The sequence below is a fragment of the Danio rerio genome, chromosome 22 (genome assembly GCF_052040795.2).
Source record: "Danio rerio strain M-AB ecotype USA chromosome 22, GRCz13ab, whole genome shotgun sequence".
Classification (NCBI taxonomy): Eukaryota; Metazoa; Chordata; class Actinopteri; order Cypriniformes; family Danionidae; genus Danio; species Danio rerio.
The window spans coordinates 11,402,501-11,420,176 of record NC_141042.1 but is presented as its reverse complement, the minus strand read 5'-3'; the positions used below and the strand labels follow the sequence as shown (position 1 = coordinate 11,420,176).

The 17,676-nt window shown below is 34.1% G+C and overlaps 1 protein-coding gene across 7 annotated transcripts in view; it reads left to right on the top strand.

The window, feature by feature from the left end:
• arhgef18b (Rho/Rac guanine nucleotide exchange factor 18b) overlaps positions 1-17,676 on the top strand; it is a 98,408-nt gene that overhangs the window by 61,905 nt on the left and 18,827 nt on the right. For 5 of the 7 annotated variants that reach the window (XM_087304011.1, XM_087304010.1, XM_087304009.1 and 2 more), the window contains 9 exons: positions 159-235; positions 2,203-2,381; positions 2,462-2,535; positions 4,423-4,608; positions 4,705-4,851; positions 7,369-7,487; positions 9,480-9,542; positions 12,499-12,546; positions 14,589-15,068. In XM_087304011.1, the coding sequence (XP_087160137.1) occupies positions 159-235; positions 2,203-2,381; positions 2,462-2,535; positions 4,423-4,608; positions 4,705-4,851; positions 7,369-7,487; positions 9,480-9,542; positions 12,499-12,546; positions 14,589-15,068 (1,373 nt within the window). Of the gene's footprint in view, positions 1-158; positions 236-2,202; positions 2,382-2,461; positions 2,536-4,422; positions 4,609-4,704; positions 4,852-7,368; positions 7,488-9,479; positions 9,543-12,498; positions 12,547-14,588; positions 16,124-16,273; positions 16,329-17,676 lie in introns of those variants that run through there. The other 2 variants (XR_015521730.1, XR_015521731.1) reach the window with 1 other exon arrangement.

The window sequence follows — 17,676 nt, the reverse complement described above, 5'->3', positions numbered from 1 at the left end:
TTTGCAAAAGAATGCAAATAGTCTTTGCAAAATAATACATTTAATGGTAAATGTAAAAGCAGAAAATTTTTTTTTTCCTTCCAATGTTTGTCTTCTTAGAGGGCTTCATACACAAGTTTGTTTGGATTAAAGTTGTTTATTCTTTGTTTGCGTTGCAGATATTCTAGCTTTGCTTCTTACTGATGTTCTTGTTTTGCTGCAAGAGAAGGACCAGAGATACGTGTTCTCAACTGTGGTCAGTATAAAGTATCCTGTCTATGATTTATACAGGATAATAAATTAGGGTTGCATATTTAGGGATGAAAATTACCAGCTGAAAATGGCATTTTAGTTTTTCATCCGAAAGTGAAACATGTCTGAAAATATGAACTGATGAAATAAGACCAGTGGTCACCACACTGAGGTTTCACTTTCCCTTCAGATGTCATTACTCACAAGGAAAGCGCTGTGCTATAAAACCCATTCATTTCAATGGCTTGTGCCGCACAAGGCCAGTCTGTTCCTACTCCAGCCAAAGTTTAATGCTGTGTTCACACCAGACGCGGAACGCGCGGATAAATTGAGCTATTCACGCGTAAATAGCCGCGTGAACATTTGAGTTTACTCGCTTCATTCGCGCGTCAAACCCCGCTCCATTCGCGTGTCAAATTCACTTCAGAACCGACGCGGATTCGCGTGATGGGCAGGGCTTCTGTCTGCCCGAAGACTCTAGCTTCATAGCTAAATGGCTAACATGGATTTTATGAAGAAAATAACAGTGTTTATGTGCTTTTTGAAAAATGAAAAACGGGGTCGATACATTTTGGGTCGTGTCTGAGTCCACTACATCCTTTCAGAGGTGCATCCAGCTCTGTGAGCTCACAAACTCCTCAAGAAACTTAACCTGGATGACGGAGGCTTTCAGCGGTGCTTCTGACTGAGCCAAGCCGAGTTTGATGAACTGTTGTCGGTGAAGGCTGGAGGATTTCCCTCGGAACACCGACAACAGGTTCTACGTCACAATCACGCCCCCACAAGAGCAAGCTTCTGATTGGTTAACGCGGCGCGAATGTACGCTGAAGTTCAGATTTTCGAACTCGAGAGATTCGTGCAAAACGCTCGTTAAGCGTCATTTTGCGTCGTTCATGCCGCGCTATTCTTGCGTATCGCGCCGCAGGATGTCTATTCGTGCGTTTGCATCGACTTAACATGTAAATCACTCGCGCTTGACGCGCGTTCCGCGTCTGGTGTGAACGCAGCATAAGAGTTGGGGAGCACAACGTTGGCTGGTTTTGAACTAGCGTTCAAAATAGATCAATGTTCCACTCTGTGTATATTCTGTTCATGCGCACACATAACTACAGTGCTCAAGATATACGAGTACACCGCTCACAAATGAATATTATCCATGGGAAGCTTTACAATATTATATTTGTGCATATACGTTAGATTAGTCAGTACTGAAGCCAAATCTGGAGCTAATCTAACAAAATAATAAGATATACAGAACAGCATAAGAAGATGATAACGGTCTAAAATTAGAACATCCAAATGTATATATTAGGGATATATATTACTTTTTTTAAAGAGCAAAATTCAAGATAAACAAAAAGTTATAAAATTTTGTTGAAATTTTGTAGTTTGTATTTTTTTTTACAATACTTGACATCAATTTGAATTTATTATCTCTCTATTTCTAACGATGTTCAGTGACTCAAATATTATTTTAATAAATAAATAAATTTAATACATTTGTTTTGTTTAAATGCACCAGAACATATTAACTATAATCACTGAAAAATGAATAAAAATATTCAAAAAGGGGTGTACTCAGTTTTGTTAAGCACTGTTGATTTAATAATCACTAGCAAAGTCCACTCAAATAACCGCCATCAGGACATCATTCAATATACTTGTTCCTGCTGCTTGCAGCAGCGGTACTGTGTTGTCATGGCAATTGAATTTTTTATTATTAGCTTGTATGGTTTTTTTGTAAATTTTTAATATCTTACAAATCACATTATATAATCAAATAAAATAATAAATAATCATTACAAAACCAAGTTTTCAGCCAAGTGTGTCCACATTGTTGTTGTTGTTATTATTATTATTATTATTATTATTATTATTATTATTGGTTTCAGCCCAGAATTTTCATTTCAGTGCATCCCTGTAAGAAATAGATCTTCTTAATGCATCCATCTGTGTTCGTTTTTTCCACAGGACAACAAGCCGTCGGTCATTTCTTTGCAGAAGTTGATTGTGCGTGAGGTGGCGCACGAAGAGCGGGCAATGTTCCTCATCTGCGCTTCCTCAAATGAACCCGAGATGTACGAAATCCACACCGCCTCAAAAGAAGACCGCAACACGTGGATCACCCATATCCGTCAGGCGGTGGAGAGGTCTGTGTGTGCGTCCGGAACAGTACTGACAATATCTGCTGTCTGCAGATCTGTAATGTTCCTTTGTTTCTTTCTGCCAGCTGTCCGCATACTGAAGAGAGATTGTTCAGTGAGGAAGAGGAGGCCAGAGTTGCCCGCGTCCGGGAGTACCAAGGTTAATCACCACATCTAGCTTGTCTGTTTATGTTTTGCTTCTCATTTTTGGTTTGTATGACGGTTGTTTTAGGTGCTTTAAAGAAAACACAAGAGGGCGCAATTGGTTTTCATAATGAATGTTTGTAACTTCAGTTATCAACTAATATATTTATATATATTTTTTTTTTCTTTCACTTAACATTTTTGTCAATTAACAAAACAGTTTGTTAACTATAATAACCCCAAGTAATAATTAAGTCATTTTTAATAATTAATAAAAAATGCAAGTTGTATTTTGTCGTATTGCCACTCAAACTTTTCTAAAAATTTTATTTATTCAGCAAGTATTTTTTTTATCTATATTTATTTTTTATTTATGCTTAGATTTTATTTTGTATTTTTTATATTATTTTTATGGATCAAGTTGATTAAACTAAAATATATTTTTATTCAAAATAGCTAGTATTTTTTACAATTTATGTATTTATTTATTAGATTTATTAATCAGATTTTCATGACTGTTAAACAAACAAAATTAAAAAGCAAAATAACAGTTCAAAATTTATTGAAAAATCTAAATAAACCACATTATAACCCAATGTTGTGCAACAGACAGTATATGATGTGCGTAAATAATATATGATGTGCTTTTTGTTTTACAAATTAAGCATTTAAACAGGTCAGAATTAAAAGGTTGAGGTTGGCAGCAAGGTGTATTAAGTCAAACAAATAATGATAATGAAAGAAAAGAAACATTTAAAAGAGAAAGAGGAAAGGGAAAATTTATTTAACTGAATAGTCTGGGAGGTGGCATGTTCTATGTTTGTGCTATATCAGCATTAGGACTCATCTGGATGGTACAGACTAAGTGGAAGATGGGCAGCCATTCAGTCTACAGTAACTGCTTTAAGTTTCCGAGATTTAACATGGCAACCAAATGTTAAAAAATGTAATCACTGAACCTCGAAGACTATATTCAGTTTTTTCTAAAATATTTATTTTAATCTTTTTTTTTTTGTAAAACATTTTCACACAGAGCATAATATTTGAAATTTTATTTTAGTTTTAGTTAACTTATAACAACTCTTAATATAATAAAGTTTTAATAAATACATTTTGTAAAATATAATTTTTGTAAATCATATTGTTTTTAATATTGTTTAGAATTATTTTCTTGTAGATTATTTTTTATGTAATCATTTTTTCATTCATTATTTCATCAACTTTTTATCAAAAAATCCTGAATGCTCATACATTTATCTTAGTTTTCACAAAAATGTGCTTTTTTTTTTTACATATTTTAACCCTTTAACTACCCCACCAAGAAACAAAATTGAATTGCCTTTCTTAACTCCTAATGTCGCTAGTTAACACACTCAATGCATTTTTTTTTAACACATCCCATAATTTCTAAAATGTCAATCTCTAACAAATGGTTGATGTGTCAGTTTATGGTAAAAGTTCCAGAATTTATACATATACTATGAAAATTTTATTTTAAAATGTATTCAGAATAAAACATTTTTGAATACTAAATCACCTTTATTTTTTTAAAGTATGCCATAAAATATTTCAGATTATCATTTAACATGTTTTCTTGTTTTTTTTACAATTAAAACCAAAATCAAGTGTAGTAATGCAACAGGATTGTTTCTTTGACTTTTTTATTTTATTTCTTTTGTAAACCAACAATACTGTGTGTGTAAATCATTATTTTAAACAGTTATTCTTTAAATTACTTTAACAGTCATTATTTAAAACAGTCAAAACATGATTAACTGTTTGGTAGAGTAGGCAGTCAAAGGGTTAAAGTGCTTTTTTGTTTGTAAAGTGCTATAAAGCTTTAATTTGTTTAAAAATAAAAACTACCACCCCCACTGTTTACAATACGTCTGGTTTTCCTCAGAGCGTCTGGCGCTGAAGGATGCTCAGATCACTCAGAGTCTGGCAGAGAAGCTGCAGCTGTTTGCGGAGCTGTCTGAATGTGTGGCCGGTCTGGAGGACTCGGGCTCCCGTTCTCGTCTGCTCCTCCGCGGAGACACGTCTGACCTCCAGCAGGGGGAGACTCTGCTCAAAGCAGCCATCACTGAAGGTATCAGCAGCACATCTCAGACACAAACCAGCTTGTCTCTTATACATAATGCAGCTAAATGCAGTGAGCGAGTCATATCTCTGTGCCTTTCAATAGTGGAGAACCTGCAGAACCTCCTGACGTCTCGAGTTCGAGGAACATCGGCACAGACTGAAGGAAACCAGAGTCCGTCCTTGAGCTTGCTTCCACGCCGAGCCGACACATTCGGCGGATACGATAGCAATTCTAGCGCACTGCCTAAGAGTAAGAGTCATACCAATAAACATGTTTTACGTTAGGAATGCATCGATTTAAAGGCCTCATGAAATTAAAATAATGTTTTTTTAGATGTTAGTATCAGTGTGTTAGTCTAAAGGATATCTAGAAGCTAGTGTGCTCCAAAACGGTGACAAAATTCAAGTTTAGAAGATATAAACATTCAAAGCTTGCAGTTTGTCACTTTCGCCTAAATGTGTCAATGATTTCTGTGAGATCATACTTCAGTCTTCTGACCAATCAAATGCTCACTAGTATCTGACATGCCATGCCCCCTTAAAGATGCATCCTATTTTGATGTGTTTGAGCTCAACCACGCTCACTGGCAGAGCTATGATAAAAACGGAACTCTATTGGCTGTTTTTTGAAAAAGGGGAGGAGCTCTGATATTTCCCGCCCTGTCTTTGTGTTTCAGTTGAGATAATGACAGATGTCTAATTTAAAAAATACACGTCGTCATTATTATTTATTTATTATTATAATTTTTTTTATATATTTGTTGATTTTTTTGTGATTGTAAACATTGTAAGTAAATATCATGTGTATACTATGTTTATAAAAATTTCTTTAATAAAAACATAGTTAGAATATATATATATATATATATATATATATATATATATATATATATATATATATATATATATATATATATTTATATATATATATATATATTTATATATATATGCGCATTTCAAAGCACTACTAAGACCAAAATACTTGCTTTGTTTTGAATGTATGATTGGCAAGTTTTGCTAATAAGCTGTATTGCATTAATATTATAAAAATTATTTTCTTACTTAGATTTTTTGTCTTGTTTCTAGCCCAAATATCAATCAAATCTTTTTTTGAAAATGAAGTTTTATTGGTTTCTTCTTAATATAACATACAGTATCATACAAAAATGCGCACAAATTCTTCACAATTTAGAAAATTGTTGATAAATTTAAAAAAGAAAATGTAGGAAATCATTAACTAATGCTTAAAGATAATACTACAGAGCACAACAGGGTAGACCCGTTCATAGTGAAGAAATGAAACTCTCCCATATATCCACTTTCTTATGATCAGGGCCAGACGGAATCTGCGGACGTTTTTTGCTATTTCTGCTGAGAATTTTGGTAAAAATCTGTGGATTTTTGCGGAATCATTTTGGGAGTATCATAGCTAAAACCTTAATATGTAAAATAAAAAAGTAATATCTTTTTAACTTGTATTTAATGTTTAAAATGCAAATCCAATTAGATTCACTTCATTTGGTAAACAAAGAAAGTGTTATATAATATCTCTACTAAAGGCAGAAAATATTACTGTACAAATGCCATTGAACATAAATCATATGAACATTTTCATATTAGTCAATAATATTACTGTAATAATTAAAAAAAACTGAACAAATATAGAATTACACACATTTACTCAAGTAAAGAAAAAGAATTAATGATGAGCTAAAAATCTGCGGTAATCTGAGGAAAGTCTGCGAAAAATCTGCTGAATTCTACGCGCGCAGATTCTGTGTGGGCATACTTATGATTGCCGTTCGTTTTGGCTGACATGTTTTCATTTGACACATTCTCAATCATGATTTTCATCCATAATTTAAGTGTAGGGCATTGAATTTATTTCCAAAAGCTCAGTATTATACATGCTGCTGTAATTATACCAACAGTTAAAAGGAAGAACTCATCTTTCGTAGTATGTGGAAACCTCTGTTTTATCACCTAAAAGACATATGCTGGGTGAGAGAGGAATATTAAAATCCCTGGCAATATCTAACAATTCTCAAATTAATAAGCATTTTTTAGACAAGCAAAAAATAAGAAATAATATGCCAAAATGAAGTGAGTTTTTCCTTAAAACAAGCTAAATAATCTGCCAATGTGATAAGCAAAATAATTTTGTTTTTCCTTTGGGCATAAGATTATTTTGCTCACCCCACTGGCAGATCATTTAGCTTGTTTTAAGGAAAATTCACATCATTTTGACACATTATTTCTTGCTTGTTTAGAAAATGCTTCTTGATTTTGAGACTTTTTGGATATTTGCACTAGAAACAAGACAAAAAAATAAAGAAAAGCTTTTTTTTCTTTCAAATCCACTGCATTGCGCTGTTTGTTCATTAGATGAGCACGTTTATGGATCTGTCAAGTTTCTTTTTGGTTTCCAGTCTTAGTCGTTTTTCAGTCTTATTTTCATTGGCAAAATCAACACTGATCTAAGGCTAGTATAAACATTTCTCCTACTATCTAGCAGACATCAGCTGCATCATTCAGAAAATGCATTTATTGATTTGTTGAAATCCTTTTTTATTAATATTCAGATAGAAGAATTGCTTGATTTGCATATTTGCTAAATTAAACCCAAAATTTGTTTCATTTTATACAATTTTTGTGGCACTAATTTCGAAAATTGTGTAAAAAGGAGGCTTTTTATATGTGAATGTAGTTGATCAGGTGAACAAGTCTTTGTAGAGATTGTTAAGTGTGTGTTTTTGTGTGAAATCAGACGGCAGCATTAAGAAGAAGGGTCCCGGAGCAGGAGGCAGGTCGAGAGACAGGAGTCAGCGGGCCAGTTCTGACCCACAGCTCAAAGAGGTGTTCACCTGTCAGGACCACGATGAGCTGGTGAGACGCACAGCATGTCTGTCATTCTTGCAGGAGTTATTTGGTCAGATGTTGTCTACAAAGTCTAGATATTACTTTAAAGATGTTTTATGAATGAATGTATTTGTGTATATATCAATTGCTAATGTAGATGTTCAGTAGCAAATGTTCCTAAGAGGTTCTTTTCTGTGTATGTGTCGCATATACTGTATGCCATTGTGTGTTTTAGGCCTGCTTGTTGTGGTTTCTAACATTTACAGAATGCAGTATTATGCAAAGACTATGGAGTCAATCTAGGGCAATATACACAAGCAGCATAAAAGAAAGTTTTGCTAACAAAAAAATAAAGTATTGAGCAAAAATTGTAAAATAATGCAAATCTCAAAAAATTGCAAAGGGAAAATTTAGTTTAGAGAAACAAAAAGGAATTTTGCTGACAAAAAAAGTCTGCAAATACAAATCAAGTAATGCAAAAAAATTATATTTGGAATTTGTTAAAAATATTAATAAATTTGCTAAATATTTTTTTTTCAATGCTGTTTTCTTTTTGCACTTCACATTTCTGTTCGTTTCACTTTCTGGCCCTGATTTCATAAGGGGGCGGAGTCACTGGAGCTGGGGCGTATGGCATGCCCGGACATGCCTCCTGTAAAGCACATCATCAGCTGGGGACATTCTGGCACAAAGGAAATTAGTCTTAATTGAATCACTGTTATAAATCTAATCAAGATTACGTAAAATACCTGAATCCTTTGTTTTTTGGAGGAATGTTTAAATCGTCAAATTGTAAAACTCGCAAATCCAAATGAGCGTTGCTATTGACTTGAGAGGTTTTGTAAAGACAATACTGGAAAAAAATATTTAGCAAATAAAAGAATATTTTTTTTAAATGTCCAGATACAAATTTATTTTTTGCACTATTTGATTTTTATTTGCTGTTCTTTATTTTTGTTTGCAAAATTCCTTTTCATTTCTCAAAACTCAATTTTCCCTTTGCGTTTTTTTTTTTTTTTTTTTTTGAGATTTGCGTTATTTTGCAATTTTTTGCTCAATACTTTTATTTTATGTTGCAAGTATATGTAGCCCTAGATTGACTCCATAATAGACTGCAAAATTACTTTAAAATATAAAGGTGACAATTTACAGAAGATTAACTAAATTGTAATAATTTTTAATTATTCTTTAATAATTAAACAAAACATGACAAAGTCCCCATATGAAAATCTGATATATGACAATATATGCAAATCACATATATTTACATATGCACCATAAGTTCATGTTTGGATTTCACTAATATTAAGAAAAATGTCATACATGTACATTTATTCAGTATATAAATAACTAAATATTTAAAAAATGAAAGTTTATTTATTTTTTATCAATAGAATTACAAATATGCACATATATGTTCATATATATTAACTATAATTTGATGCACAGTATGTGTATGTTTACAATTTATTTATTGGGCAAGTATGATTATACTAATTATTATTTGAATTTTAAAGCATATATATTGATTTAATTTTTACTTTACTTTTCATATTTAAACATAGTTGAATGTTAACATTGGAAGTTTGATTGAGTCATTTGAATAAAATATTAAATATAATAATGATTAACACTACAATATTGTAATGCACTCCTGGTCTGAAATAATGTCTAAGAATCATCATTTAATTAAGTTTTTTTCTTAAAACAAGCTAAATAATCTGCCAACGGGGTAAGCAAAATTATCCTGTTTTACTTTTGACCTGAGATTATTTTGCCTACCCCGTTGGCACATTATTTAGTTTGTTTTAAGGAAAAACCCACTTAATTTTGGCATATTATTTCTTAAAACAAAATTATATAATTTTGCTTGTCTAGAAAATGCTTCTTGATTTAAGATTTTTTTTTTTAGAAATTTTGACTTAAAACAAGACAAAAAATCCAAGTAAGAAAAGCATTTTTTGAAGTTTATACACAATAATATGTTTTTCTTTTATTTTATGGTGTCTGTCTCTTCAGGACGAGGCTTCCTCACCTGCCAGCACCAACATGTGGTCCTCATGTAAACTTCCTGAATCAGAGGTGAGAGCGAGCGTTCATCATCATGCAGAAATTAAGACGATTATGCCTCTCTCTGTTTCTCATGAGAGATCAAAGACGCATATTCTTTCTCACACGCCTCCCCATAAGTATTTGAGAAGCTGACCTTTGCATTCACCGCACCTAATCGCCAGCTAAGGCGAGACTCCACAGGCTGAAACTGTTTATTTTTTTCATTCACCTGTCGATTTTGAGATTTCAGGCTTTTTGGCTTCTCATAAAGTGTTTTTTTTTTTTTTTTTTTAAGTCTAATGGAAGGAAAACATACGAAATACACTATTAAGTGTTTCTTTTGTTGGACTTTATTTATTAGCGTCTGTAGATTTTAATTACAATAATTTTTACAACATTAATAATTACAACATTTTTAAAGGTTGCTTTCTTAAGATGTGTTTTTTTTTGTCCTCCTTCACTGAGCCATAAATCTCCACTTCAGCATCAATTATATAAATCAAACTTTACCGTTTTATTCAAATCTGTATTTGGAAAGTTCTTACAGAGGGATTTGATTGTTTATTATTTGCCTGATTTTATAAATAACACTTAATGCTTTTTGATTACAGTTTGCAATCATCTCTGGTTTACATAGTGATAAAGTGATATTGAAGTCACCTCTGTACAGAACCTCTGGAATTTCATGAGTCTGTGATCGCTGAATTCAACACAAACTCATTAGTGCATTAGCCTGGCTAAAACAAGATTTATACATGACCTTTCCTTAAGATGAGTCTTTACCTAAAAGATATCATTATATAAAAAGCCCAAACTTAAAGGGAAAGGTGGAGGCGTTGCCACAATATATAGTAATATTTTAGTATCACTTAGCAGTCTGGCTTTAAATACAAATCAAATCTAATCAAATTACTTTTGTTGTCACATCATCATTAGCATGTGTGCTATGATGAGTTAAAAGCTTAGGTGCTGGCTCCAGACAGTGCAAAATACAGACAGTGCAAAATACTACAACAACATACTTCCAAAAAAGCAGGATAATGTAAAATTGTAAAATAATGTTGACAGCGATATGTATAATGAATAGGTGTACACATAGTTGTAGGCAGTATTGTTTTTAGTACGAATTGGTTAAAGTGCAGTGCATGCTACATATTGATGGTGTGCAGTGAGGGGTATGGAAGAGTTTGTGTGGGGTGTTAAGCGTTCATCAGCTTGATAGTCTGAGGGAAGAAACGTTCCTTCAGTCGGCTGGTGCGTGATCGGATGCTGCAGAACCGTGTGCCTGAGGGTAGCAGAGAGAAAAGTCTATGGCTTAGGTGGCTGGAGTTGCTGATGATTCTCTCGGCTTTCCTCATGCACCACCTGGTGTAAATGTCCTGGAGGGAAGCTCACCTCCTATTACGCGTCCAGCCGTTCACACAATCCTATGTAGGCCTTTGCGATTGCTGCTGGTGCTGTTTCCATACTAAGTGGTGATACAGCCAGTCAGGTTGCTCTCCACAGTGCAGTTATCAGACATACAATTTGTTTAAAGTAGTAGTGCTCTATGTTCCAGTGTACAATGTAAACAGAAAGAATAAAATAGGTGAAGTTCAGTTTTTTTTTTAATGCTGCAGATTTTTCCTGCATGTTTTGGGCAGTCTGGACACTGTTCAAATTTACTCCCCAGAGCGCCATCTGCATAGTTTTACATACTATCCGTGAATAGAATGTGCTTTACTGGTGTCTCTCTCACACACACATAGATGTGCACATAAACGCGCATGATCTGCATAACTTTCATCATTGTTCAAATAGCCGACTTAGCTTTTATTCTCAAACAATTGGTTTTGTTTTCAAATATGATACAGCAAAATGTAGGGGTGAACTCTAGCTGCTCTGTTTTTCTCTCTATGTTTCCTTTATATATATATATATATATATATATATATATATATATATATATATATATATATATATATATATATATATATATATATATATTACAAAGATCAATGGATGTCGAGGTAAAAAAAAAGTTGAGGAATTGTATATGAGGAATGTCGAGGAATTGTATTAGAAGCCAGATCGCTGAGTGACACTAAAAATATTACTATATATTATGCCAACAGCTCTACCTTTTCTCTTCAAGACGAGGCTCGTGTTTATAATGATATCCTTCAGGTAAAGATTAGTTTAAGGTGATGTAATAGTCAATAGTTTTAGCCAGGTTCATGTGCTAATGTAACGTATAGTAAATTAAGATAGCAAATTTTCGTCCAGTTAAACGATTAATCCCATGATCCAAGATATAGGTTAGTGTTTACATGATATGTACATGTGTACAATGCATTTATCAAACAAACTGTACATTTAAATACAAAAATATTAGAAAGTATATACACACACACACACACACATATGAATATCAATGAATATAAACAAATATTTTATACAGCATAGTCATGTATATATTTATATACACAGAAAAACACATTACGCAAACATTTGTTTTGTTGATATAAACTTTTACTTGCTTGCAATTAATCATTGTACAGCACTAGTAAATAAGTGTATATTTTCACTGCAAAATAATAAAAGAAATGCTACAAAATCTGCCGCAATAGCGTGCACAAAGTCGTTATTCAGTAGCAAAAATCTTATCAAATCCTGGAGAGACTGTATGCATCACATTTACTTTAAAGTGTACACAAGAATTTCCTGACTTCATCCAATGTTTCAATTTGTGTGCAAGAAATGTGTTAATTAGCACTTATTTAAATTAAATGATGGCTTATTTGCATATTTTAACTTTTGTATTCCAATACAACAAAGTATGCAATTCCTGTAATCAACTGACAGTGAAAAGTCTGGTGATTGTTAATGGCGAGTATCATAAACCTGTTCACATGCAGTGCCCTGGCAGGAATGTGGTGTTTCGTCAGGTGAATGAATATTAAATCATGCTGCCAGTAATGTTGTCCTCTTCTTCCTGTTTTTCCAGTTGTATGAGCGTGTGCTGCTGCTTTCCCAGAGACTCTACAGTTTACAGGTACAACATGCTGACCATACTGACGCCTCGCACTCATCACATGTCTGCATGACATCACGTTCACGGGAGTTTCAAGGCACAATATTTAAGATTTTTGTATCTAAATATCCAAAAACCATTAGGACAGTGTTATATATTTTGCTGACTTTTGTGTTTCCAGTATCACAAATGTTTTAAAAAATGAGACGGATACAATTTTAACTAAAAACACAGATTGTGTGCCGTGTGTTTGTACTAATGATGTTACACACTCTTGATTTTCTGTTTTAATTTATATAAAACCAGGAAACACATAAGATGATTTAATACGCTGTGTGTTTTGTTAGATTTAGCAGCATTATAACAGATGTCTAAAATGTATTTTGTTTGATAAAATAACTCTGCTTCTTCTTCTATGCTGCGTCCTTGTTCCCATACCATCTGTCCCAAATAGTATTTGAAAATACAATTGGTATGTCCCAAATCATAGTATGTTAAAAAAAGGTATGCCATTCCGGATGGTTTACTAAGTGTAGATCCGTCCATACTCTAATCACTGATATTGCCCACAATACATTTCGATGTGATTTGGATTAGAACTACAAACACGGATTAAAAGTGCAAATAAACTACAAACATGGTGTGTGCGTGAGACCAATCATCAAAGAGAGGCTTCGATAAAGATGTTTGTATGACTGTTAATTAATATCTTGCCAACTGGAACACATTTAAATTGCGCTTTCCGTGTTATATTTCATCTGCAACAAAAACTTTTATATAAAGATGTATCTGGATGCATATGTCTGAATGCATGATTATCCAAAGACCTGAGGACATTTCTCTGCATGAAAGACTCATGAATTCCAAATTATATTGCTGATGCTTCTCCAATATGGTAGAAAATTAAATATGAAAGAAATGTGAATTGACAGGGTGACTAAGTAACATAAAGAGCTGTTAACGAGGAAGTAGTATGTCCCAAAGCTTGCATACTCTTCTTTTACACACTCAAAAGTAGTTACTTTTCCCTCACAAACAAAGTACATACTTTTAGGGCATAGTATAAGTATGCGAATCGGGATGCTGCAGTAGTGTTCACGAGAGGAAGAACTGGAAGTTGTGGCATAATAATAGCTCCGCTGCTTCTGTGCATACACTCCTTCTTGCGCAGGGGTGTCAAACTCAATTCCTGGATGGCCGAAGCCCTGCACAGTTTAGTTCCAACCCTGCTCCAACACACTTACCTGTAGGTTTCAAACAAGCCTGAAGGACTCAATTAGTTTGATCAGGTGTGCTTAATTAGGGTTGGAACTAAACTGTGCAGAGCTGCGGCCCTTTTGGAACTGAGTTTGACACCTGTGTTCTAGCGGCTTAATATACATATTGTGCCTTTCAGTCTTTCTTATTTGTTAATGCTGGTCTTTTGTTTAATTGTTTGGAAATTGTTTTACTTTTGTTGTTATTGTTTGTCTTATTTCATGATCTTTTGTTGTTTTTTGTTATCATTTGATTAGCTTTTATTATTTTTCGTTCTCTGTGTTGTTTGTTTTTCAATCCTTTTGTTTTGTTATTGTTGTCTTTCTTTTTGTTTCTTAATTGTTTTGTTTGTTCTTTGTGTTTTTTGTTCATATTTTTGCTGTTTGCTTCTTTTCGGTTTTCGATTTTGTTTTGTTTGTTCTTAAGAGTTTGTTTTTTCATGTTTGGCTTGTTTTCTTTTAATGCTTTCTTTTGTCTTCATTTGTTTTCTTATCTTTTTTTCGCTCTTTTTTTTTTCCCTTTGATTTTTTTTCTGTTCCGTTCCTTTATTGCCTTGCTGTTTTTTAATATGTTCTTCATTTGTTTGACTCTTTTATATTTATTTCCTTTTTCTTTCACGTTCTGTTTACATGTCATTAAATTTACATTCCTCCCAGACACTTCCCTACCAAACAGCCTTACAGTACACTCCGCAAATGACATTTAAGCAAACACAAGCCAACTGAAAGCACACAATTCTAAGCTTCAGTTACCAGGAAGCACAACTGTCCAAACGTCATGTCTTTTCTCTCTACTTCCCCCATCAGGCCATAATCTCCCAGCAAGACAGCCACATTGAGCTCCAGCGGGCCTCGATCCTCACAGCTGAGCGGGAGCGTCCTGGCAGCCGAACCCGTGGCACCGACGTGCTCCTGGAACAGGAAAAGCAGCGCAACCTGGAGAAGCACCGCGAGGAGCTGGCCAACTTCCAGCGGCTGCAGAGCCAGCATCGACAGGAGCAGGCGCGCTGGGAGCGGGAACGCGAAAAACAGCGGCGGCTGGCAGAAGCAGACCAGCAGAGGCTGAAGGACAGAGAGGAGGAGTGCAGGAGGCTGGAGACACGTCTGGCAGAGGAGAGACTGGAGCTGGAGAGACAGAGACAGACCTACCAGCAGGACCTGGAGAGGCTAAGAGAGTCCACGCGTGCCGTGGAGAAAGAGAAAGAGCGTCTGGAGCAGCAGAGGAAGCTGAAGAAGCACAACACTGTGCCCAATACTGCAGCACTGTACACACAGGAGCTCACACAGGTCAGTTCAATCAATTGAAACACTAAGGCCATTATCACACCAGACACGATTTTTGCATTGAGAGGTGCATCTTTTGAAGGGTTTCTTATGACCTGAGAGTTTTGCACACTGCTTATGCGCCCTGCACATGTCGCGTTTGAACTGCCTGCTGCATCTCACAGTTTTGCCGTTGCGCTCTGTGTGCCCGCAGTTGAAAAAAGTCAGCTCTAAGTGGAAAAAGGGTGTTGCGTCAGTTGCGTCTTTTTCATTCTCCATTCAGATGACAGCAGAGGTAGGGCTTCAATTAAGGTGACAGCAGTGTTTTTGTTGTCAAGATGACTACGGAGACATTTAAAGATGGAGGAGAAACTAGTGGTTGCTGTGATCTAGTGGTTGCTGTTACTACTGGTCGAGTTATCCAAAGATGTGGGACTTGACACTCTCTGAATATCACAATATTATTTAATATTACAACTAGAACATTATCAACAGTCTTGCCTAGCTACATAAATGCATTCTTACAATGGAAAATTGCTCTCGGTGAGATCAGCGTTTGATAGCCCTTTTTTTTAGTCTTAAGAGATCCACAGAAATGAAAACTCTTCGGTGAAACTATAATTTTCGATGCACTCGACTGAAAACCAAATCCAAAAATGCTCAAATATTGTTTTTTTATTAAACAATATTAAGTGTTTTTTAAAGACGTTTTTTTATTTAATAACTTGAATTACATTGATTAAAAAAAAGCCAGGCAGTAATATTTTATGACCAGCATTGCCATGACAGTACAGTGCACTACTGTGCCATGCTGATAAAATGGATAAGTGTTGCAAGCAACAGGAACAATAAACTACCAAAAGTGTGCCAACAGGATGTTTGTTTGAGTGGAGTTTGCTACAGAGTGGAATATTGAACTATTCTGAACATTTAAACCTTGGCACACTCACATGGTTGTAGACGGTTTGCTCTGCAGCTCTTGCTTTTTGATCAGTGTGGCACAAACCATTGAAATTAAATAGTTTCACAGCAAAGCACTTTCTGTATCAGGTTTGAAAGTTACTTCATACTTCGGCATAGCCTTTGTTCCTCTCATTCTTTGGGCTATTATTCTCTTATCATCTGAAAACCGAAAAATGCAGAAAATTAAGTGTATCCATAGTCATAAGGTTATCTATATGCTAGCATACTCCAAAACAGTGATAAAATTCACATTTAGAAAATGTAAGCATTCAAAACGAGCAATTTCTCACTTCCACCAATAAAGATTAACGATTTCTATGATGTCATCTCATACTTTAGTTTCTTATTAAATCTTCTGACCAATCAAATAATTTTTGTTTTCTAAAGTCCCACCTGCAACAAAACACTAAAGCTGCAGCTGAATTCTGTCCCTCATTCACTTATTATTCGCTTGTTACATTCACTTATTAAAAGATTGTGCATTACTAAGTGTCCTTCACACAGGTGAGTGGGTTTAACAAACCACCTGTAGAAACTTTCTCTTTCTCTAAAACTTTCTGTAGCTAAATTCTCTAAGCACAAACTGTTCCTTTGTATGACTAGCACTTCTTTTGTGTATTGCCGCTCCTGTTGAATCACTGATGTCTTCTCAATTGTAAGTCACTTTGGACAAAAGCATCTGCTAAATGACTACATGTAATCTATTATGTAACAGAGTGTTCACACTGAGGGTTTACTTAAACTCTTGTAAAGTCAATAACCGAGATATTAAAATGCTGTGGACATAAACACTCAGATCTACAGCAAGTACTAACACACAAAATAAGTAACACTAACAAATAATGTTTACAACTATTTAACAAATAGAATATTTATCTCAATATTTGTTTTTACTGTGAAGTCTAAAATTACAATCGCAATCAGTTATCAGCAAATAAAACTATATAACTTGTATACTTGACTAGCTATATGACTATTTTTAAAATAGCTCGTTCAAATTAGTGTTATTTCACCAATATAACAGCATATTTGCTCAGCAATAAAGATTATCTTTCAACATTACATGTGACCCTGAACCACAAAGCCTGTTATTAATGTCAGTTGTTTTGAAAATTGAGACTTATACATTCCCTGAAAGCTAAATCAATAAGTTTTCCATTGATGTGTGATTTGTTAGGATAATATTTGTCTGGCTGTTTGAAAATCTGTGATCTGAGGGTTAAAAAAAGATCAAAATATGGAGGAAACCACAAAGTTGTCCAAAATTAATTCTTAGTTTCAATATTACTAAACAAAATGGAAGTTTTTATATATTTATAGTAGAAAATTTACAAAATATCTTCACGGATATAATTACTTTTACTTAATATTTGAATGGTTTTGGCCTGTTTTTTTATGTAAGCTTTGAAATCAGCTTTCATAGTGCAGGAAAATTATCTTATTATCATGTGTATGTAAAAACGAACGTTATCGGATCATTTTCTTGCATTTTGAATCCTGCTTGCCTTTTCTTATTAGCGAACAGCCAAAACGAATAACAAGCATGAAAGTCTATCTTAAGTCTATTATGAATATTTGATGCATCACTCAAGCTATTTGCGATAATAGGAACTGTCACGGATAAATTTAGCATGATGTCACCCCTCCGCTCTTTCTGTGTCACATGTTA